Source organism: Nesoenas mayeri (assembly GCF_963082525.1).
Source record: "Nesoenas mayeri genome assembly, chromosome: 10".
In the NCBI taxonomy this organism is placed as follows: domain Eukaryota; kingdom Metazoa; phylum Chordata; class Aves; order Columbiformes; family Columbidae; genus Nesoenas; species Nesoenas mayeri.
Window position 1 is genome coordinate 4,964,197 of NC_137560.1, and position 25,250 is coordinate 4,989,446.

Here is a 25,250-nt window from a genome sequence, read left to right on the forward strand (position 1 = left end):
CCTCAACACTGTAGATATATGAGGATCCTATGGGGAAAGGACAGATTAGCAATGAAGGTGGCAGTACAGCATTTTTGGTACTTAAGTGCCCTGGAGATTTCAATTTTGCTCTTTACTCCATCTGATGGTAGCAGTAGTGCTATGAGAGCTCACTGACACTCACCTGAGATCAAGGCTTTATTTCTTTCCTAGGATCATACTCATTTGCAGGACTTTTTTAAGAAGAGCCTGGTTTTGTTCTGTGTCAGGGACTGGCGCTCGGTTGCCATGTAACTTTCTTCTCAGTGTTTCCCAGTACGTGGGGTGTGTTGGGGTGTGGGCTGCAATGGAGAACTGCATCCAAGGTCCAAAAATGCTTTCCAACTTATAGGGTCCCTCCTTCTGACCACTCCAAATGAGTGAAAAAGTCAACATAGTGGATATATTCACAATTCATTGTTAAAATTGAATCCTGTATTTATAGAGCTATTGTTCTTTGCCGCCCCACCTTCCCCCAAAAAAAGTGTCTGCATTTGCAATTCCATAAGGAAACCAAAATGGAGCATTTTCACTTAAGCATGGGATCAGTTGAAGTTTTGTTTCCCCTGTAAATGCAGGTGTGGCATTAAAACACCCTTTCTACAAAAATGATAGAGGTCTGGAAAAAACGCTTCACTGAAAAAGCTAAAGGTCTCAACTTCTTTCGTTATCAAAGACGTTTTAACTTGGTTAAATTTAAACCAGGTTTTAACTTGGGTTAAATGTATTGAATGCCGCAGTCTGAGAAGGTGGGAAGGTGAAACTCTGGTTATTTTGCTTGTAAAGGTGACTTCAATTTTAAGAAGAACAAGTATCAATTTTTGGATGCTTCTTTCAATACCACCAATTCCCACTGAAAGTATTTTGTTGAAGAACAAGACATTTCTGTATTTTTTACCATTAGAAAATATCATTGAGACCTGGTGCTTCTTCTTCCTGGCCAGTCGAGTTGCTGCAAAGTGTCTCGTTCCGGGGGTTCTGTGGATGCGCGACCCATCCCGGGGGCTGTTGGTGGTTGTACCATGGGGAGGTGTCTCCACCTGACAAAAACCTTCTGACCAAGAAGAATATAGTGTCTGTGGCTGAGAGAACAGGGCAGGAGGACTCCTTCAGTTGGAGAAGGTTAAGTGTAGTATAAAACTGCACCATTAGTCCCGCCCTCTGTATCTTGTGCCCAGGGAGGTTGTGAAGTCTCCTTCTGTGCAGACATTCCAACCCGCCTGGACACCTTCCTGTGTAACCTCATCTGGGTGTTCCTGCTCCATGGGGGGATTGCACTGGATGAGCTTTCTAGGGCCCTTCAACCCCTGACATTCTGGGATTCTGTGTGATTCTGTGTTAAATTCTGTCCTTTAGCACAGGGTTTACCATTTCTTTCTGCTGTTGAGTGTTTGGTCTGGTTTGTTAAAATGTCCTTCCATGGAAATAAAAGGGGAGCTTAAAGAGTTAAATGCACAGAAGTACTAATCAGTGAATATTTAGGTCATGGAGGACTGAGACTGGAGAAAGACTGAACATTACTGACAGCTGGTGATTTTTAAGTGGTAATAGAGAGACTGGAGAATATCTTCTATTTAGTATTAACCCCGGAGTTTGAGATCCTAATGGTACTTTCTGTCGTGCTTGCGTACTTAGTTGCATTCCTGTTGCATTGCAAGAGGCGAGGTGTGCAATGAGTCTCTAAATGAGGTTTCTAAAACCATTACTTGTGTCTTTCATCATGTCCTACAGTCCTAGTCAGAGCTGGCTTCCTAATAACAGTAGGTGTTTTGAAAATTAAACACAAGTAATTTGTTGTCTTTTCTCAGGCAGTGCTTACAAAATTCAATATCTTTCTGGCATTTCTCAAATGTCAGAACAAACATTTCTCAACCTCATGGGTTTGAAAACGGTGGGCGAGAGTTTGCATGGTGCATGTTATAATTGTATTCTTGTGAGCAGCCCCCCTGAAATTCACAGGATTACTCACCCATCTGGCCATGTCCACATTTGGGCTTGGAAAACCTTTAATTTCGCATCCTCACTAAGGTCTGCAAGGGCCAGGTCTGGTCCGTTGTGTCTTTCTGGCCGTGCTTGTGCAGCTGTAGGAAGCGGTTCTGCTCAAGGAGACCTTGGGCCAAGCACAGTCGTGCTAATACGGCCAGAAAAGAAGTTGGATTAGCACAGAAGGTATAATAGTGTTGTGAGAAGGGCTGGGCGGCCATGATTTGGAGAAGAATCCACTGAATGAATCTGACTAAAATGCTACATTAATAGGACTTCTTTTCTTTTATGGTTAGTGTCCGTATTTACATGGGAGAGGCGGGGTGGGAATGAGTACGGGATGCTGAAACACTTGCTGCTCTAGCATAGAAGTGACTATGGTTCTAAAAGAGCAAGAATCAGTTGTGGAAATAGGTTTATTTCATGCCTTTGGTCATTATGCTAGAATTTGTACATTGTCATTCAGTAAAAATTATTCCTGTTTTTCTCTTTTGTTTCTTTTCTTATCCCCGGACTTGGTGTTTCTGGTTAGTTTCTTGCCATTTTCAGGAGATTATCTGTACTTTGCAATGAAGTGGGATTTTTGCTTTCCGCTGTTGAGAATTGCTCAAACTACACTATTATCATCAAAGTTCATAGGAAATGGAAAGCGACTTTAGTAGAGATATAAACCCTGAGTACCCCCTGCGCTCACGATTAGAGAGGTGACTTTAAGATGTCAAGGAAAGACAGGCAAACATTCCCATTAATATGGTATTTTCTCCTGGTTTCTTTTATTTCAAGGGACGTTCAATTACACACTTTTTAAAACTTCAAGGTATAAATAGATAGCATATACTTTGGTGTATACAATGGAACTTTCATGGCTTCCTGCTTTCATAATAATTTTGTTTGGCAATGATTTTTAGCCTGGGTAGATCAAGGCAGGGACATTGCTGGTTAGATTAAATGGTGGCATCTTTGCAATTGAGGGAGACAAAGTGTTCACAAAATTCAAATGTAGCTGCATCTCGTGCTCTGAAAGAAACAGCTTTATACCTGGAACCTTCTTCTGAAAGATTTCTCTGTGCATATGGTTTCTACCATATGCATTTCCTGAGCAGCCATCTCTTGTGCCTTTTCTGAGCAGGATATTCTGATGGCAACGGTTCCTTTTTTTCTATTATTGTGTTTTAAAATAGTAGAAATAGAATCTGCCAGTCTGGCCTGAAGTATTCAATTGACAAGTAAATTTCTGACCGATTCATCCTCATTTATTCCCGCACGTGTCCCACGTTGTGCCCAAAATACACCGGTTGGATGGATGTTTTAGTGCTGAGGTAGGGTGAGAGAAGACTAAGAGAATATTGCAAAGCAGGGAAAATCCTGGGCATTGTGCTTGGAAACCCACTGAAGAGCTCTCACAAATAGTATATTAATCTGTTTATTAAATAATTGTGAAACGAGTTTGTTTCTAAGGCCCTTAATTACACCTAGGGGGCTGTGCAAGCTTCCTAGGCTCCGCGTTTGCTGCGGTTTGTAGCGCGAGCTCTCGGTTCCGCAGCGATGGGCTTTGGGTCAGGGCTGGGGAGAAAGTTGTCTTGACTTTAAAGAAAATAATTAATTGAAAAAGGTCAGAAGAAAAGTGTTTAAGGAAATGAAGCTGTGCATATCAGGAGCTGCCCACAGACACACTCTCTGCTTCAAGCGGTGGTGTCCAACATTGGTTTACCTGTTTGGCTCAGTTACTGAATGGAGCAAATAGAGGAAAAACGGTATAATGTGCTCTCTTCGACTTCAGCTTCATATATATATATATGAAAAAAATTACGACATAGTGTTGTCTCCATGGTGTTGCTTGTGGCTTAAGGAATTCTTCAGAATAGCTGATTGAGAGGCTACAGTAAAGTGGGTAATGTTTCCATCCTTGTGTTTATGGCTCAAACCCCACAGTTCCATGGACAAAATATGTGAATTGTGAAGAGGTTACATCTACTGGTGGGAGAGTAATTTCTCTGGATGTGGACGGATCCATTGCAACATGTGAAATAGCTTCCAAGATACTGTAAATTATAATTGGGGGAAAATAGAAGTGTATTCAATACATGAAATGCAGCAGGTATGATCATTGATTTCTTTAGTTAGGAAGCTTGCCATCAACACAAGGAATATCGTAGACAGGACCTGCAGCAGCTGGAGTGTTACAGGCTGCAAAAGGCATGATTGTGTTGGCCCAAAACTGGTTCCGCGCCAGATCTGCTGAGTTTGTGGGTTTAAATTTTGACAAGGGAAGTCAAATCATTGGAAGAATTCAGATGTGTGTCTTGGAGAGATGAGTTAAAAATACCTTTGCTTACTTGTAATAATTATAATAATACTGATATGAGTGAATGGATTGATAGCCCTCTAAGGATACCAGATTTCGTATGTTTTCATTAAGCTCTGGACAATCCAGCTCCCCTCATAATGAGTTTTCCACCTATATACTCGCTGTTTCTCGACACAGCTATGCATATGTAGGCAATTGGGTTTTGCCAATCAGTGTTGTTTCATGCAATAATAAAATATTGCTTTCTTGTTTATCCTTCACTGGTCACACCACTATTAATACTTTCTTTAGTGGTACACATTACATTCCTTTCAAGCTTGGTAATTACCTTGTCTTCGATGTGCAGTAAAATCTAAGCCATTGTCCACCTGGTGAGGACTCTGTACTGATGAACAGCTGCATTCCCTGGTACTCAAACTCCCTCCAATTCATCTGTGAAGGACTGGATTTAGGATGTTAATTATCCACACAAATCAGCAATTGGATTGGAGCATTGTTAAGGACAAAGGGAAGAATAAATAGCTTCTGCAAAATATGGCATTGTGAATGGTACTGATACTATCTGCTGTAATTTGTCTGTCTACCTCTGAAAGCACTGAGCAGAAAGACGAGCTTAGCTGTTTGAGATAATTACCCATAGTAAATATGAATAGTAGCCTATTTCTTCCTCGATATTCAAGTACAAAAGAAAAATTCGGCATGTGCCTCTGTAAAAATAAACAAACAAACCCAAACTAATTAAAACTTGGCCTGGGGCTTGCAGTCCTTCTCAAAAGTGTCACTGCTTTCAGTATTTGCATTCATGGTTTTGTGCTGTACAAGAAGTGTTGGCAAGGTGGGAAATGGTTGCTCAGAACGGTGCTGAAGTCAACTGCATGTTGGAACAAGTTTGGGGGCTGATTGATGTCACGCTGGGGAACGGTTCTGTATATACATGTATGCACACACAGTATTTAAGCAACAGCAATTAATCCAGGGCACAGATTTATTCTGATTGTGAGAAAGCAGGTGGATGCGTATATAAAATAGATTTTTGACCTTGTAAGTGCCAGGTTGTGCTGCATCATAGCAAATGAATGCATTGTCGCTTGAGACATGTATTCTAACATAATAACAACTTCAAAAGTTTGTTCATCTAAGAAATGTATGTGAATGGTTGTGTGACATCTGAAAAACCTTTAAACCGGTTTTACCTTTACCCTTTATGGTTTAATAGCAAAAGATTAGGGCCTAAATTATGTAGGAATACCTTTTTTTAACAAGGCACCTTGCTACCCGCATTGTCTTGCTTAATCTGATCTTCTCCCTTATCCGAATACCTACAAAGTAAAATGGATTTAGAAATAGCTAAGTGTTGATTCTCTTTTGATTGTGGATAAGTGCTCCTTATGGGAGTGTTATTTTTTCCCTCTTGAAGTTCTTAAAAGAAATGCTCATTTTTCTTGGAAAACAGAACATCTGAAAAATCTCCAGGAATGATTTCCACCCCTTCCTCCCAATTTTAACCTCTGAGTCAAGTGAGAAAATAGGATTAAATGTGGCTTCTCCAAAGCAAGATACAGAACCCATTTGTGCTGTTGGACCTTGGATCTGTTCTCAGGTAGCCTGGGAATTTTAATTGCACTGAAGCAGATAAGGGACCAGTACTGGCCTTTGGTATACTCCTGTTGAAGTTTGGAGGATTAGGGTTTGTGGTCCCATCTCCTTCCCTTCGCCTTCCCTTTGTCCTAAATTAAGGAATGCACTCAACCAAAATCAGAATTTTAACCTTTTAAGAATCCAAGAATGCGACCGTTTGCAGTCAGATTACAGCACAACAGTAAGTTGCCATCTATCAGCTCAGATCCTCAGTGGTTAACATGCGAGCTCTTCGCCTGCCCCAATTTTGAGACAGAATGTGTCACTTGGAGGTTTCTTGTTCTCTGTGATCACACAGGCGATGATGGCAGGTGCTCTGAGGGGGCAGTAATTTGCTAAGCCACAGGAACTGGGGGTGCCAGGTGAATCCGAGTTACGCTGGTGCTGTGTCCCCCTGTCCGGAGTTGGCATCAGGAATTTCTTCTGCTTGCTGACTTCTGGAGCGCTTCTTGCCAATACCCGTCTTTGTTGTAGTGTTGGGTGGAATATGGATTTGTACCTAATGAAAATGGAAAGAGTTATCCTTACTGCTCCATAGCTGGTACCACACTGAGGTGACTGCATCTCTGTCAAATAGTGCAAAGTACCACCCATGGGCAAATAAAAATGCTGATTTCTACAGCCATCTTGCAAAGGAAAATAAAGGCCCTCAAGGAAGGTTAAATAGGTGCAGAGTATTTTATGTGTTTGACGTTTCTTCCCTGCTCATACCCCTCTGTTAGTTATAGTTTGACCTTAACTCTCCTCAATTTGGTACCCTGTTATAACACACAGTGATTAACCATTTGGCACTGTGACTGTCATTGCAAGGTCTGAGTGTTTCCAATGCGTCATCTGCCTGTTCCAGAGAATTCCCAACTTTGTGGTCTCCTTCCTTCACCGAACAAGGAAAAATTAGACCTGGGGGAAAAAAACCTGACCTTCAATTCAAGCTAGAAAAGATTCCAGACCTCTTGGCTGCAAATTCTCCCTGTCACCACTACTGACCCCTTTCTAGTCTTTCATCTGTCCATAAAACATCATCAAGCATCATTTATCCATAACCCATTCTAAGGAACTGATATAATTGTGATGATAAAAATCAATTATACTTTCACTGTCAATGATTATAAGAGCTCAGAATTATACATTCATTGCAAGAGTCATTCGTTATCTGAAATAATATGTTTTGCTGTTTTTCTTCTGCAATGATAATTCATTTTTCTTAATAGCCTCTAAATTTCTGTAATCACTTGTATTTTTAAATCCCTCCATTCTTTCCAGCCATCCTTTCTCCTTAATAACACAACATTGCCAGCACGCATACATTGTGTGCATTGAGCATTCGTCAATAAAAGGACAATATGGAATAATGATGCAGAAATGCCATGAAAACCAGTAATTATTGAAACAGTGACTACCATCTAGTAAATGCTATTTTATGTAATATAATTTTAAAGACAAATGTTCAGATATACCCTGTGCAAGTAACATGGCTTATAATGATCCTTATTAGCTATGCTTTTCTATTTGAAAATGCTACTTGCCAGTTAAATTTCATGTAATGAAAGACCAAACTCTTTCTTAGTTTATTACAGGAAAACTATCACATGAGCAGGAGAACATGTGTACGATTTTCAGGGTGTTAATTTGGATACATCTTTTTATGTCAGTGATCTGATTTTGAAATTGTTACCTGTTTATGTTCATCTTGAGCTTCAGATTTCTTCAAAATGTCTTTAAAATCATTACTGACAGAGTTGTAATGCATTTTTGAGATGAAGTATGATATGTTTTTTTCTTTAGAATGAAGATTCAGCAGTCAGTCACAAGGCTTTTATTGTTTGTGATTTATAACTGTTGTCCCTAATAATCACCTAGGTGCTTACAAAATGCCCTTGTGTTCACATCTTGTAGTTACTGATTTGATGAAAGTGCAATTATAGGTAACGGGAGAGATGAAATGATTGCTACAGATACAATAAATTAATGGGAGTTTTACTGGGAAAACTAATAATAGTTCATTTTACTGCAGCTTTTTTTGTGTAGTCCATGTTACGGGCCTTCGAGCTGGTGTTTCTTTGGAGCTTGCCAGGCTGAAATAAATGTAAAGGTTGCTTTATACTATGCTGTGTATTATACTCTCTGCAATCCAAAATACTGGAGCCGGTTCAGTGGTTTTCAGCCTCTTCCAATTTATTTATTTGTGCATTATTTCCGTGGAACACCTTTAACCTTTCCAGGTTTTTTGTTGCTGTCACTGCAGTTCTTGGAGACTGTGGGTCAGGGAGGGAAGGAGCATTGATCTAGGCTGAGGAGATGTTAGTGCAAGCGAAATAGCGCTTTGCTCTTGGTTCCTCCGTCTGCAAAGTACCCAATGCACTTGTGCATCCCCTCGGAGCTGGAAGCAACACGGAGTTTGACATGGGGAGCACTGGCTGTGAAGCAGCCGTGGGGTGACCCGGCAGGCTCGGGCCTGCTGCGTGGGTCTGTGCTGGAAGCGGCGAGCAGGGCCCGGCTGCAGGGGTGGGGGGGAGGTTGGTGTTTCCTGCTGGAGAGAGTCCAGCGCAGCCACCAAGATGCTGAAGGGAGTGGAGCATCTCCCGTGTGAGGAAAGGCTGAGGGAGCTGGGGCTCTGGAGCTGGACAAGAGGACACTGAGGGGGGACTCATTCCTGGGGATCAATATGGAAAGGGGGAGTGTCAGGAGGATGGAGCCAGGCTCTGCTGGTGACAACCAGTGACAACACAAGGGGTAATGGGTTCAAATTGGAACACAGGAGGTTCCACTGAAAGATGAGAAGAAACTTGTTCCTGGTGAGGGTGTCAGAGCCTGGCCCAGGCTGCCCAGGGGGTTGTGGAGTCTCCTTCTGTGCAGACATTCCAACCCGCCTGGACACCTTCCTGTGTAAGCTCATCTGGGTGTTCCTGCTCCATGGGGGGATTGCACTGGATGGGCTTTCCAGGACCCTTCAACCCCTGACATTCTGGATTCTAGTTAGCTGACCAGCCAGGGCAGTGTAGTGTGGATCTCTGGATCTCCACAAAGTGGTGCGCGGGTGCTCAGAGCTGCAGCACTGCGGGGCTCCCGCTGCGTGACTGCAGTGCCCGTGTGGGGTTGCTTGGGCAGCAGTGCAGGCCTGTGGAACCGGCACACAGCTAAGCATGCTTTTGCTTTTAGCTTCTCAGTGCTGTACAGGCTTTTAAAGGCTTCTCTAAGCCGCGGTGACCGTTGTGACCCGGTGTGCTGCTCGATTTTCCTGCATGCAGCAGAGGGTGCCATAGTGACCCCTGCGCTCCCCGCCAGTTCCTACCTGTATTCAACCTCATCAGACAGAAATAAACTGTTTTCTTGTGACTCCTTTTCTCAAGAAAGTGCTTCTTTATTGAGAAAGAACAATTTACATTGTTCTTTCAGTATGTTTGTATTAAATAGGAGAAAAAATATATTTTATTCTTATAGATGTCATACATGTGTCACATGTGTGTCCGTCCTTGGAGACAGTCAAACCGCGTCCTGAGCAACCTGCTCCTGTGACCCGACCATCTCCAAAAGCCCCTTCCAGCCCCAGGGGCACTGCAGCTGGGTCATTGTCTGCAGAGGCACAGAACCTCAAGGAGAGAGTTACCAAGCAGCGCTAAGAGCTGGCGTATGTTCTCCTTTAATGATTAGTGTGAGCTACTGGAAATACACCATTGTGAAATTGTTCTGTGTCTTGCAATGTGAAGCTCTGCTACCAAAATAGTGTATCCGTGTAAAAATAGTCATTATGCTTTTTGATAATGAAGTGAATTTTCTTCTGCAGGATGGGGTGACAGCGCATTGCAATAACACAGAAAAGCTAGTCCTCTCCTGCAAAGCTCAGTTCCATAGCAAAAAATCTGAGCTCAGTTTTACCTACTTTTATTCAGTACCTAAATAGACTTTTAAATGAGTAGATGCTAATTATTGGTTTACTAAAACTAATAAAGCAATTCAAGATTGAAAAAGAAAGCCGATTGGTTGGGTCACCGTTGGAGATGCATTATAGTCTCATTAAATCTTAAGCGTAGGATAATTTTTACTCTTATTATTGGTTAAATGAGAGTTTACTCATAATGTGTGCCATTTAGAAGACTGACAAGCACATCAGCTGAGCAGCGTGAGAGTCTTTCATCTTTTGCTTCTAGCAAAAGGAGTAATGAAGCCTTTTTTTATGACACAGTTTTAAATGAAGGCTAGAATCCTGCTTATAGAAACTAGAATCTGGCTGTTTCTCACCTGTGTGTGGAACAGTCTTTTAAACCCCTGTAAGGTGGGCAGTGTAATGCTTTCCCTTTTTTTTCCCCTATATTCTCCCCATATAAACCATTCTGGAATTGCAGGTGTGCTGTCTTCTTCTTTGTTCATGGGAGAGAATCCTCAAGACAGTCACCCAGATGCAGGTCATCTGAAAAGAACAAATTGAAACAGCTTTGGCTGGGATAATTCGTTTGTCTCTTAACGGATACAAAATCTCTTTAGGGTTTTGCAATAATGGATTGCTCTGGTGTTACGATTCCTGTGTTAAAGCAGGACAGATGTGAAGGCCCAGGAGTGTTATTAGGTTGAAAGATGTTCTTTGATTTGCATAATCAGTGTAATTATAAATCGAGACTCTTTCATCATAATGGAAAAACCTGTTACCTGTCAAGAGAAAAAGGGAGGGAGGGGATGTGCGGGAAAAAGCAGCTCTGTGCTCATCTAAGAGGAAGATCTCAGAAGGCTGTCTGCATCCCTTCCTTGGTCCAGCGTGTGCATCTTCTCAGAGGATCAGGCCAGTGCAGGCATCTGGCGTCCTGAAGGCTCTGATCTTGTCAGGTAGACAATATGATAGCTTTAACTTAGGAAATCCGTGGTGAAAATGCATTTGTAGCTGCCGCTCCATGCTGCACATTGCGCTTGATGGCCGATCAGCCGGTGCGGGAGAGCCCGTGCATAGCGAGCAGAGACATTGCTGGGTGGGGTGTTCCCTTCCAGGGCACCAGGCTGGGCCCTGGGCGGGTGTCCTTGTGTTGTGCAAGAAACATCCAGGCTAAATATGGAGACCAGAGCTAAACCGAGTTAAAAAGCAAAACAAAGCGGGATGAGAAGGCAGTTTGCAGTGTGCAGAGGAGGAGGGTGGTTGAGGCTGCTGCCCCCTCTTCTTATCACCTCATAGAATGAGAAGTATGATGGTAAACTTATGATCAGAAATGCTTGTCTATCAATAAAACTTCCTTTTTTTTGTTGTTTTTCCGATGGGCGTGTTGTCTGCCCAATACTGTATAACACCACTAAGTTTGTTTGTAAAAAGAAATTGGGAATAAATTAGGGAGAAGGGGGCATTCTCTTCCATCATCAATGAATCTTTTTGCAAAGGAGAGAAACAAAGCAAAACATGGGTTTATGGATTAATGAATTCTAGGTTTCATGATAATTGTAATGAAATATACGAATGAAAATCCCGTTCTCCCTTCCTCTTCAAAATTAGGCACCTGCGACAACTCCAGCTGGAGTTTTGGTATCTAGACCTTGCCTGCTGCGGGAATTAAGTCTGAAATCTGGCACTGAAGTTGAACAAGTTGCTTTGTACTTGTCAATGGGGAGGTCGAGTGCACCCACCACACTACTTCAGAATGCGAAAATAAGACAGGACTTGTATGCACCGAAGGATGAGTCTGGGTGCTGTTCTCACCTTTTCTGGTGTGTGATAGAGGACCATGGTTTGACATCCCTGGGTGCCCGATGTCCTGATGTTGGGCTTGTGACATCAGCCCCAGGCTCCTGCTCCTTTACCTTGTCTGTCTTTATGCCACAATCTTTATACATCATTTAGCCTGCTTTCCTTACTAGATGGAAAAGTCTCAGTTGCGGTGGGTTTTTGTTTCGGTTTGTGTGCTGGGGGGAGTTTTTTTGTTCGTTTTGGTTTGGGTTTTTGGGTTTTTTTTCCTTCTACCTTTGATCTTAGTGTCAGAGAAAGTCACTGTCCTTATTATTTTAGCCTAGAGTTATTAAGGTATGACATTTGGAGCGAAAAGTCAGCTAAATGCTTCTTCGAGAAGAATGAGGTTTTCGTAGCCTGTTTTACTTTGGTAAGTTCATAACTCTGCCTTCCACTTATGGAGATTTGATGTTGATATCCCCCAATATTTACTCTCTGTCTGCCTATATGAAAAGTAGACTTAGTGCAAATTTTGAGAAACTATAGCTAAACTCAAGATTTGACTTACCTGTGAATAGTCTCCACTACTAGAGAGTTTAAGCACTTTTTAAAAAATTGAAAATCTGTTTCCTTCCATGAATGTCCCTTGAAGCTTGAAATTATATTGCCCAAGTTAAGGACCAGATGTGGTAAAATGTGTCCAGATCCGGAGATGGGATAGAAACGCTGTTGCACTGCAAAGGTGGGGGGGAATCTGTGGGGGGAAAAGCTGAGGGCAGCCTCGTGTTCTCCAGAGGGGGACAGAATATAAGCCAAGCAAGAAAGAATTACTTTGGCACAGCTTTGTCACAAAATAGCAGGAAAGAACTTGAGAGTTGCCACTTGCGTAACACAGAGAAGCGTATTTTAACATCGGCATCATTGACTGTGGTTTGTTATCATAGCGCAGATAGCAGCATTACGGATGCAGAAATCAGAGCTAGAAACTAAAATATATGAATTAAGCAACCAGGGAGAACACACACGACTACTTAAAGAAAGTTAAAAAAAAAATCCATCAACCCCCACTTAAACTCCAGCAGAGTTTAAATTAAATTCACCTCAAAGTTTATTAGCCAGGAGATAATTAGGTGTGGAGTTTTCCCCATGGGGAGGGTCGGTGCCACCCTGACATCTGGGTCCTCCGTCCCCACGCACTGTAAACCAAGAGCTCCCATCGGTTGAAAAGGCAACAGCTTTCTCTCTTTTGTGTCGCTAATAACCCCAGGAGGCGAAGGTAAGAGATTGCTGACCGCGGTACCGCATCCTGTTTCGTACAGGAAAATAAAACATTTCTGGTTTGGGGCTCTAATCTTAGTCCTGATGGAGTACGTATTATGTGTTGCTTTACTTGGGTTTCTTTTTCATTTTCCTTTTGAAGCGAGTGTGTTTTTATTTTGTTCTCAGTGTGGTTTTTCTGGTCACTGCTGCTGCTCCTACAGCCCCTTGCGATCACCAGGGCGGGGAGCTGCTTCTTCCTCCCTTTCAGCTGCTGGTTTTTTCCCTTTGCCTCGTTTTTGGTGAGAATTGGATTCACAATCTGCTATAATAATAATAAAATCATAAATATAACTTTTTTTCTAGCGAAAAATGACCGTGCATACAGTTAATTCTAGATTCTACATTTTGTCCTGGAAAATAATTTAAATTTTGTCCGTCAAAGGCAAGTTGAGTTGATCATGTATCACACCTCAGCAGATACTGTCATTGCCACCTTGGAGGGACTGTGGAATACCTGCAAGGTGCTTTAGGAGTCCTTGCTTTGTGTTGCCTATGGCAGCTGTGGCGTTCGGAGCAATGTAAAAAGCCTAAAACTGGAAGTGAGTGCCAGCTTGGTTTTTTGTGGTTTATTTTTTCCTTGCCCTGGTGTGAGGTTGTGTGCAATGACTTTCTAGCACCAGGATTTCTGAGACACGTTTCTGCCTTTTTATTTACCTTGTCACATAATAAATATAAAGATCTCAGCAGGAATTTGGTTTACACACCTGTGTTGAATAGCGCTGTAATACAGAATTAGATGTGAAGCTCCTCGTTTCTATCACTCCATCTCTCCTGGGTGTTGTGCGTTATAAAAATGTATATATATATATATTATCTACCTGTATTATTCAATATATTCATCAATGATTTGGACAAGGGAATAGAGTGACTGTCAGCAAGTTTGCTGATGACACCAAGCTGGGAGGAGTGGCTGACACTGGAAGCTGTGCTGCCATCAGAGACCTGGACAGGCTGAGAGCTGAGCGGGGAAAAATGTAATGAAATATAACAAGGGCAAGTGTAGAATCTTGAATCTGGGCAGGAACAGCCCCAGGTTCCAGTGTAAGTTGGGGAATGACCTATGGGAGAGCAGCGTAGGGGAAAGGGACCTGGGGGTCCTGGGGACAGCAGGGTGACCATGAGCCAGCACTGGGCCCTTGTGGCCAGGAAGCCAATGGTACCTGGGGTGGGTTAGAAGGGGATGGTCAGTAGGTCAGAGAGGTTCTCCTGCCCCTCTGCTCTGCCCTGGGGAGACCACACCTGGAATCTTGTGTCCAGTTGTGGCCCCTCAGCTCCAGCAGGACAGGGAACTGCTGGAGAGAGTCCAGCGCAGCCACCAAGATGCTGAAGGGAGTGGAGCATCTCCCGTGTGAGGAAAAGCTGAGGGAGCTGGGGCTCTGGAGCTGGACAAGAGGACACTGAGGGGGGACTCATTCCTGGGGATCAATATGGAAAGGGGGAGTGTCAGGAGGATGGAGCCAGGCTCTTCTGGTGACAACCAGTGACAGGACAAGGGGCAATGGGTGCAAACTGGAACACAGGAGGTTCCACTGAAAGATGAGAAGAAACTTGTTTGGGGTGAGGGTGTCAGAGCCTGGCCCAGGCTGCCCAGGGGGTTGTGGAGTCTCCTTCTGTGCAGACATTCCAACCCACCTGGACACCTTCCTGTGTAACCTCATCTGGGTGTTCCTGCTCCATGGGGGGATTGCACTGGATGAGCTTTCCAGGGCCCTTCCAACCCCTGACATTCTGGGATTCTGTGATACCTACATATAAATGTAGAGCAAGCAAACACTTAAGAATAGTTTCTATAGCCAGTGAGGACTGTGCTATATAGAAAATGGGGACTGTGCCCTGTGCAGGCAGCTCTGGGTGTGCTTCAGTGTTGTGAGGAAAGGACTGATGGACGTCTGTTGAAAAGCTAATTCTTTAAATGAAATTAAATCAGATTAAAAGAATGATGCTTCTTTAAAGCAGTTGTGGCACCATCCCTGGTTGCTGCTCAAGGGTGATGTGTCCCAGAGGCAGTGGAGGGTTTGGGTGGCATTGCATGGCAATAGGCCCTGGTCTAGACAGGGCGATAAAAACAAGATCGTAATGAGAAATACGGAGACTGCACTGAAAGGAGCATGTAAAGACAGAGGAGTGCTAGAAAGAGTTATAAATCAACAATGGCATCTCAGCCCTTATAAGGATAGTAGGGAAATAGTCAGTGGTCAGACAAATATCCTCAATTCCAACGCGAGCTGTGTAGCTCCCTCCATTTGTGGCTCTGCGGCACGACCGCGCTTGGGCAGCTCACGGCCCTTGTCACCAGTTTTGAGAAGAACAGAAAAAGAGCTGAAAACTGATTTCTCAAGAATATATCTGTTGTGATTCAGATGACAAGAGGTGTAAGGTGTGTGCCAGTGCCAGCAAAGCATGGCCTCGGATTATCTGCATTAGTATTCAGGAACTTGCTTTAAAAGAATCTGATGAGGTTAATGTTGGGAAATCTTGATGCAGGTTTACGGGACATACTATGACAGTGATGTTCAATAGACACCCTCAAGACACTATAGAAATGTCTGTTAAAGGAAGCATCCTCCCCTGAGGCATTTAGAAGTAGTCAGAAAAGGATGAAAGTACACCAAATCCCAAATCCTAGCACCACGCGTCTGGGAAAGCTACTCATCCTTCTCATGCTTTTTATGCGCAAATTGATTTATTTTAGCCATTTGTTTCTTTCTGTTAAAAATCCTCTGGTTTTTTGGGGGGGTTGTTTTTTTTTTTTCTGGATGTATTTCTGTGTTGTCTTGTGTTAAACTGAATTTGCCAAATTTCTCGCAGCCCTCCTCAGACCCAATGGTTTGGCATGGGTTGCAGGCTTTGTGTTTTTCTCACAAGGACACAAACCAGCAGCCCTTCTGTGGCTCCCCGGGGACGGCGCTTGCTCCGAAATGAAGCGTTTCATTCAAAAATTGTACATTTTGTTTCCTCCTTTATATCCTCCCATGGTAGGTTTCTGCTGGGACAGCAGATGGAGGAGGATGCGGAGTGTTGAAAATTTTCAGGACTTTTGAGGGAAATCTTTTAACCAGCTCCATCCCATGCCTGCCGAATTGCATTTGCTGTCACTCTGAGGGCTGTTTCGTGGCAGACTTAGCGCCTTTACCTTCAGAAAGAGCTTTAGACGTCCCAATCCAACCCTTTGGGGAAGACCAGGTGTGGTTGCACTATGGCCTGTCCTTTCCCTGAGGAGCTGGGAAGCGGCCTGAGAGTTTGAGTGCTGAAAACTGGGATTCCTTTGGTTTCCATGCCATGTCATTGCAGTTACTGACCATTCATGTGTTAACATTGAGCTGTATCTGAGCAGAAAGCAAATAAGAGAAAATATGGAAGTCTCTGCTCAAACACAACACACACCTCACAGAATCCCAGGATGTCAGGGATCGGAAGGGACCTGGAAAGCTCATCCAGTGCAATCCCCCCATGGAGCAGGAACACCCACATGAGGTTACAGAATTACAGTCCATGCCAGATCCTCACTTGCTTTCGCACATAATGCTTTCTTGATTGTATCTGTTTCTGAAAGCTTATGGTGATAACTTTGCTGTCACTCTTTTAACTGAAGGTGACATTTTGGAATGCCAGAAAAACAGATGTTGTGTGAAATAACCGTTGTCAGTGTCACTGCAGTGGGTTTGATAGAAGGGTGTGTGTGCAGCCCCGGCGCACACGGCTTTCCTGCCGTGGGATTCCGATGGCCATGGGCAGGGGGATGAGGTGGGTTTTTAAGTGGGTTTGAGGAAGATGCCAAAGTTAATGAAGCGGCATAAGAGGGAGGAGAAGGGGACGCTCTGCTCAGCGGGACAGGGCGGCCTTGGGGAGGGCAGGGGACACACGGCTGCGGAGCCGCTGTCCTGGGCCGCTCGCAGGATGAGCTTGATGCTAGGTAACTGCCTGTAGCACGAGGATAATGTGCCATAACTAATGCTGACACCGTGAGATGAATTTGGCTGCAATGCGTGGCAGGTAAGGCTGTCGACATTGGATTTTCCTACAGTGTAGTGTGTGCTGGACCTTCTTTAAAGGTATTCTTACCCAGCCATGTCTACAACACAGCCTGAGCATGAAGGACAGACTATTTTACCACTCTCCAGATTTCTGCTGACATAAGGAAGACATAATCGACACCTTTTAATTTGTGTCAGTTCCTCTTACGAGGTTTTTTTTTCTTTTTTTTCAGATACATACATTAGCTCTGCCCTTGAAGCCCTTTGCTTTCTAGGAGCAGATTGCTGCCATAAGAGGAGCTCTCTCCTTGAAAAGCTTTAACTAAGGAGGAGGGGATGACAAGAGCAAGAACTTCCCTGTCAGTGACAGCATTAGGGAATGCTGGCTGGATGGTTCAGTTGTAAATACAAAGATGCTTGAACTGGGCAGAGCCAAGAGTGTTATTGGAGGATAGAGTTACAGGGCACTGCTCAGTTTGTAGCCAAACACTGGGAAGAGCTGAGTTCACAGAATCTCAGGGGTTGGAAGTCCTGTCCTGCTGGAACTGAGGGGCCACAACTGGACACAAGATTCCAGGTGTGGTCTCCCCAGGGCAGAGCAGAGGGGCAGGAGAACCTCTCTGATCTACTGACCACCCCCTTCTAACCCACCCCAGGTACCATTGGCTTCCTGGCCACAGGGGCCCTGTGCTGGCTCATGGTCACCCTGCTGTCCCCAGGACACCCAGGTCCCTTTCCCCAGTTCCTGTTAAGATGTCTATTAAGATGACTAGACAAGGATTAGCTGTCAAAGTACCATACATGTTAACAGCTGAGGGGTTTGTTGTTGTTATTTTTAAATCTGGGCAGCTCTGGGCACATGCTTAGTTGTCCAGACTCCTGTTAACTGCAAATATACCTTTTACCATTATATGATTCTACTTGATTTATCTTTGTGTATTTTCCTGCAGACAGGTTTTTAAGTCTGACTGGAGGTAGTTGCTTATCCATTTGATGTGCATGATGCATATTACAAAACAGCATTAAAAATGGAGACACCATTGCTGGATGCATTTCTGGATGTAATAGCCAGTTTCCATCTGGAATGTTTTCATTTTTAGATGCCTGAAGAAAGGTTAGAGAATTATAATTATATTACAGTGACTTGCCTTGTGGAGCTGTTGACTCCACTGCTGTTGCAGAAAGCCTAAATCATCAAAGAATTGATGGGCAGTCAGAGAATCACAGAATCATTTTGGTTGGAAGAGACACTCAAGATCATTGAGTCCAACCATAACCCAACTCCAGCACTAACCCATGACCCTAAGAACCTCATCTAAACGCCTTTTAAATACCTCCAGGGATGGTGACTCCACCACTGCCCTGGACAGCGAGTCCCAAAGTCATGTCCATCGTTCTGGGTGCATGGGGACACCCCCAGTGGTTATGAATTCTCCGTGAAAGCAAAACTTCTGCAGTAGGCATTGGTTATCAGTGCCTTTGCGGTGTGTTCAGTCTGCAGAACCTTTTACTGTCAGTCCAGGCTTTATCATCCCTTGTCCTCCCTGGCCGGGGGTGCGGTAAGAAATCCTTCTACTAGATCAGCAGACATAGGACGTGCCAAACCAGTAGCTTGTCATAACATTTGTGGTTCTTGCTGCCATCACAGGCCTCCAGGATACTTTTTTTGATTTGAAACTGGGATTATTTTGAACACTGCTACCTGGGGACCAGGTGCAAAATGCAAGATCGGAATCCAGCTTGTGCGCCAGGAGAAAAGCCTGAGAACTGAAGTTCAGCCACTTGGGTTCAACTGGTCTCTTTATGACTCCACTCGGTGGAGCACCCAAAATCCTCACATTTTATCTTAATCTAATAGAAAAATCTGCCATAACCCTCAAGTTTGTGACAGCATCTAAGAAGTTTTCAAAAATACAGCCTTTCTTCTGGGTGCAAACAGCTTAGTGAGAATAAGGGGAGACACTCGAGAAATTTCTCTGTGCATGAGTTTCTCAGTGGTGTTGAATTCTGTCATAAAGACTGAAGTTATTTTTCCAGTTAGTGGAAAGATAAGTTGTACATTATCTTAGGTGTTTTCAGAAGTTTTATTTAAGTTTTACCTTAGCAGGAGCCTAAATCTGTATTATTTTATTAATATAATACAAAAAATTATCTCTGGAAAGCCTCGTCTTTGTCCTTTTCTGCTTCGCCTGGATCTTGTTCGTGTTGTCCCTCGTTTGCTGTTCCCAGGAGCACCCTGGACCGTGCTGGACAGACCCTGGCGTTTCCTTTCAGAGAATTCCATCTGAAATAATCCACTGAATCTTGTTTTCACAGATCATTTTATAGCACTTGAAAAAATATGTAAGGAAAGTGGGGATTTTTTTGTTTTGTATGCATAAAGTAGCCCTTAGGGGCCACATCAGAGATGAACAGAGAGAACCATCCTGGCTTAAATTAAATAAAAAAGAATGAAAGGCACTTCTGTGCTTCACCCGCACGTGTTTTTCTTGATTTAGGGCCAGCACGACATTTGGTGTTTAAGGCACTTGTGGCTTTCCAGGTTCCTCTTCTTTCCAGCTACTTACCAGTTTTATTTTCTGCTTTGTACCCGCTTGCTCTTTGGATGTATCCTCAATAAATAGTGTGGGCAGTAGGTGAACAGTGATATATTTTCAGCAGTTACCTATACATGCAGTACACAAGATGATATAAAATATTGGACGACATTTTGGTTTGGTTTGTTGTTTTAATATTAGATCTTGTTTAACAATAAGTAGCGTAAGGCTTCACTAAGTATTCACTCTACAAATGCATCTGAGCGCAAGTCCTAGAGGATTTGGAGCCCAGTTTAGAGGTTGTTTTGGTCAAAATGGACGTGTTTGTTGAGTAATTACCAGAGGAGGATTTTCTGCCTTGATTGTTTGACAGGGTTATGCAGTAGAAGAGAAAGACTTGTATGTGGATTTGTAAAATAAGGAACAAATCACTCTGCTTTTCAGTGACTTAAGCAGGTCGTAAGAGCTTTTAGCCTAGACCTAAAAGAGGTATCTGGTGGTGCCATGCACTTGAAAGCAAGTAAGTAAGTAAGCAAGCTCTTGTTTTTAGCAGAGAGGAAGGTGGTGGGACCTGCTTTCACATGGTCAGTCTCTGAGAAAGAAAAAGGAATTGGGTTTTAGCTCCTTTAGAAACTTTCTAAAGTGATAGCAACACGCAGTGCCTGTTTGTGGCAGTGGTTGAGGGCAACAGGGGACACTTTGGGCAGCCGGGGCCGTGGCCCGGGTCCATGGGGGTCCCCTTGGGGACAACCCTGGGGAAACCATCACCTCCCGCAGCCCTGGGGCCGCCGTCAATGATGTGTGTGCTCAGAGCTGTCCTCTCATCTCTTCTAAAGCTGTTGTAGATACAGAGATTTGTTTACTGAGAAGTGGATCATTAAAGTAAGTTTTAGGAAAATCCAGCGTTGCTGGATTGCTTCCAGTCACGGGCACTGGTGAACACTGAGCTCTGTGCGCTGCCCTCTTTATTTTCATGAATTAAAGCTTTTCCCCTGTGCACTATTTTAATTTCTTGCTGTGCTCACTACTGTTCATAAGGAAGAGCCTCGGTCCTCCCCCTGAAAAGCCGACGGCTGTTGTGTCACCGGGAGCTCCCGTACCCAGGGCTGAGCCATCTGCGTAAGCTCTTTCCATGATGATGTGTTTGCCATAATCTATTAATCTGCTCTAATAATCTACTCTGCTTTCACTGCATTTTCCTGATAAGTGAAATTATATTTGAATAAAACCTAGTACTTATAAATTCCTGGTTTCAGCTGGAAGAATGTTTTAATAGCTGGTCTCAAATCTGCTGAAAAGCAGATTTTGTGGTGGAAATGCTAATGAAGCTTGAACAGCAACAACCAGCAGCCCTACCGAGGAATCTGGGGTTGTATGTTTGGGTAGCAGAGATCAGTCAACAGATTGGTGGCAGCTGAGTCTATTTTTGTCAGCAAAATTGACTTTAATATTTTATGCTTATTTAAAAAATAATCCGTATTGCTGTGGAAGTTGGTTCATTTTGGAGCCAGCTCTCAGCTAATCTTCCCAAGCAGTCTGTACAGCTTCCATTTCAAAGCCTTTATTCCTAAGGTCACATCCTGATTTAATACCATTAGTATAAACCCGGGATAATTAAGTTGATGTGGATGGAGGTGCTCGTCATTTCGGATTTTTGATCTTAATATAAATCTGACCAAGAGTAGGTTGCATTTGTGAAGCTAATGCCGCATGTCCAGCCTTCATGTAGCTGTAGTATTGCTAGAAGCCAAGGAAAAAAACCCAATAAAAAATGGAATATCTACTAAGTGGAAGTGGATGAATGGGTGTATTTCCCACAGAAATGAATCAAGAACATTAAATTAAAAGATAAACATATTAATCACTTCTTTTTCTGTTTTCCCACTGGATTGTATCTTAATGGCATCTTTTAGACCGAAGCCTTTTGAAGGCAAATTAATATTTTATGTGAGGAGGAATAATAAATAGCGGTAAAATGCAGTTTGAATGATTAAATCTGCTGGTATCATTTCCCCGGCATGGGACACATTTCTAATTCATCATAACTTGGGTATATTTTACAAACTAACGTGATGCTGTATGCTGGGGCACTTGTATTTCTGTTTGGAGAAATCTCTTGACATGGTTTTTATCTTTTAATTTACTCTTTTATTTTGAGTGTCCATAGTAAAGAAGTAATTAACTAAAGATAGGATTACTGACATTCTGTATATCTTATCAGTCAGCTAGTTTGACATGATTATTAAGGCTGGATATATTGGTTGTAATAAGTTGTGAGTGAACGGCTCACCCCTCTGCTCCCCCCCAGGAGCTTGGGTGAGCGATACGCTTCTAGAAACAGCACAAATTTTCCTCAGGATTAACAGAACCAAATAAATATTGCTTTTTTTCCCCCGTCTTTCCCTCAGGTTGCCCTTGTTCTCCTTTTCAAATCAAATGTCACATTGACTCGAATCCGGTGCTGGAAGCATGTGGGGAGCTGCAGCACATCGGCCCGGCACAATGTATCCAGCAAACCGGGAGGAAACCCAAAACCAAACCTGCGCTGGCCAAAATGCATCCTCTGCAGAAACCCCAAGGCAAGTGGCTTTGTCCTTCTAGCAGTTGTTGAGGCTTCTATTGCATGTGCCATGTCACATTTTTAAATTTATTGTTTTAATTTTGAGTCACAGCAAAATAATTGTCTTTATGTTCTAAAGTTTGAGTACAGCTGGTAGGGTTTTATTATCTTCATTTTTTCCAGTGTTAGATAACGTCTTAGGGAAGCCTTCGAGAAGAAATCGGTTCAGGAATAACTGATTACTTGTGAATTTATATTTCCTGTGCTGTTGTTATACCTCATGCAGCTGTGAAGTGCAAGTTTAATTTAGCAGTATTGTTGGAGCTGGTTTTTTTTTTTTTGTATTTTCATTTTGTTTTGGGTTTTTTTAGGTAAGAATAGCTTATTGTTTAAATCTGGTCTGTTTTCCATTTATTGAAAGAACTGTGCATGCCAGCAGGAAATGAATGCCTCAATAGAATGAATGTGTTTAAAACATGAGCACTAGAAGCTCGAGCGGCCGGGCAGGGGTCGCACGTGAGCCGGTGTCATGGCACAGACCTGCCGGGCTGGCGGGCCAGAGGCGGGAGAGGAGCCGGGACCAACGTGTTCAGCTGCCCCCCAGGCAGGTCTGCTGGTGGCCCCTCACACTTGGGAATGCTCAACAAAAGCTGCAGGAAATTTTCTTGAAAGAGGATAACTTCTTGTGTTTCTCCATCAGAGAAACGATATGCGGTGTCTCTTTGTGATCTCAGTTTGTCAACAGCCTCCGCTGCCACCATTTGGAGCATTGGTTAAAATGTTGTATATAATGAGTGCTTGCCTCAGTGTAATTGTGGATGCAGAAAGCATATCGATTGAAAGACGTCTGAAATAAAGGAGAGGGAGCCTGAAGAAGATCACAGAATCCCAGAATGTCAGGGGCTGGAAGGGACCTGGAAAGCTCATCCAGTGCAATCCCCCCATGGAGCAGGAACACCCAGATGAGGTTACACAGGAAGGTGTCCAGGCGGGTTGGAATGTCTGCAGAGAAGGAGACTCCACAACCCCCCTGGGCAGCCTGGGCCAGGCTCTGCCACCCTCACCCCAAACAAGTTTCTTCTCAAATTTAAGCAGAACCTCCTGTGTTCCAGTTTGCACCCATTGCCCCTTGTCCTGTCACTGGTTGTCACCAGAAGAGCCTGGCTCCATCCTCCTGACACTCCCCCTTTCCATCTTGATCCCCAGGAATGAGTCCCCCCTCAGTGTCCTCTTGTCCAGCTCCAGAGCGCCAGCTCCCTCAGCCTTTCCTCACACGGGAGATGCTCCACTCCCTTCAGCATCTTGGTGGCTGCGCTGGACTCTCTCCAGCAGTTCCCTGTCCTGCTGGAGCTGAGGGGCCACAACTGGACACAAGATTCCAGGTGTGGTCTCCCCAGGGCAGAGCAGAGGGGCAGGAGAACCTCTCTGACCTACTGACCACCCCCTTCTAACCCACTCCAGGTACCATTGGCTTCCTGGCCACAAGGGCCCAGTGCTGGCTCATGGTCACCCTGCTGTCCCCAGGACCCCCAGGTCCCTTTCCCCTACACTGCTCTCTAACAGATGCTAAGTTCATAAACCAAATTTTATTTTTAAGAAGCATGTCCATGTGATAGACAAGTATTGTCATGTGAGAAAGAAAAAAAAAGATATTTTGGTCACCGTTAGTGTGTGTTGGACAAACTGAGCCTCTGCACCAGCCCCCCCTGCCCAATTCAGATGCTTATTCGAAAGCGATTTTCTGATACACATTCAGCCTTAAACAACTACAAAGAAAGGATTGTATTTTCTGATTGTGGAAGTCGACCTTAAATGTTAAATTAGTATATTAGTTCATGATTGAAACATCTCACAAGGCCTCTATACTTCTGGAGCTTTCACTTTGAGGTCTTGGTTGTCCAGGTGTTCCATGAACAGCATTCATGGAACACCCCTCCCTCTCCCCCCTTCCCACTCAGCACAGGCGATCGGGGGGGAAAGAAGGACAGAGAGAAGAGAGTTGGAAAAAATTAACAATGTTTTACTAATGCTACTAATAAGAATAGAGAAAATAATACAAAATATACAGAACCAATCTTGAAAGTCTCAGCAACTGCAGAGCCGGCACCCGAAGGCCTGGACTGGACTCTGCAGCCAACCGGAGCTGGATTCAGCCTGTCACTGGCCTCAGTTCACACGGACGACTCACAAGGTCCTCTCCTAATGTCGGCCATAAACAAAAGGGAAAAAGGGACGAGATCCTCATGATCTCTCACTTTTATATGAAGTATTCACGTGAATGGAATGTTATACACAGTTGGTCAGTTTCTTGGTCACTTGTTTCTCGTCGCCCCTCTGGCGAGATGTCCATCCATGCTTATCAATAAGTTTGCATTTCATTGCTAGATTTGCCAAAACATGTGTCTGGTTCTGCAGGAAAATGCAGCTAATATGAAGCTTTAGCTGATAGGCAAATTCACCAAAAGAGAAACTTGTTTTTAACAAAACCAGGACAAATAGTCAAAATAATTTTTTTAAAAAGTAGTTTTTATTAAATTGACTGAACTTGACATTTTGCCTGTAAACCATCCTTGCTTTCTCATGGTGGCCATGTCCAAAAAACTTCATTGTGACAGTGTGGTGCATTTCCTTGCAGCAGACATAAATCTTTCCTCAGTTTTTCATTGATATCTTAATGCAAGAACCTTTTTTCCAAGGGCTTTCTTCCTAGAGCTACATGGACCATCATTAAGGTCTATGTCTGGTGGATTTGTAGGGTGTGATGTGCTGGTGTCACCACCTGAGGCTCGAGGAGCATTTTACATTTGCAGAGAAGACAGCAGTACTGTTGGGTGTGTTCACTCCCCAGAGGATAACCCTTCATAATCTGCTTCATCGCGTGTAGTTTTTTAGGTCTCTCTTGTCAAGGGACCTCAGCTGAAGTAAATCTGCAAGTGCAACTCGCACCGCTTGAATTTCTCTTTATTAGGGCCTCCCAGCTTTCCCAGTGAGTCACAACAGACCCACTACTGGGTGATTGGTGTAGATGTCTCCATCAAGTCACTGATAAATACACGTTGGCTGTAGAGGAGGCACTTGTGAGAGAGGGATTCATGGGCAGGGGGGCTGGAGTAATGCAAAGGCCAAGATGCTTGTTTTGCAGTGAGCAAGGGTCCTTATTCCCCGCTGATTTACAGACCCAGGGCCAAGCCTAAGCTGCACCTCCTCTCACACCTTTAACCTCACCTTTCTCTTTTCTAATTCTGCCTCACTGCTTCTTGTTATTTCACTT

General features: G+C 43.6%; 1 protein-coding gene across 1 annotated transcript in view; it reads left to right on the forward strand.

The window, feature by feature from the left end:
• The window catches only part of FGD3 (FYVE, RhoGEF and PH domain containing 3), a gene marked incomplete at its 5' end in the record, with an annotated part of 103,941 nt that overhangs the window by 34,164 nt on the left and 44,527 nt on the right, over positions 1-25,250 (forward strand). Inside the window, one exon of the mRNA XM_080350424.1 lies at positions 21,828-21,998. Within this exon, the coding sequence (XP_080206550.1) occupies positions 21,828-21,998 (171 nt within the window). The remainder of the gene's footprint in view (positions 1-21,827; positions 21,999-25,250) is intronic.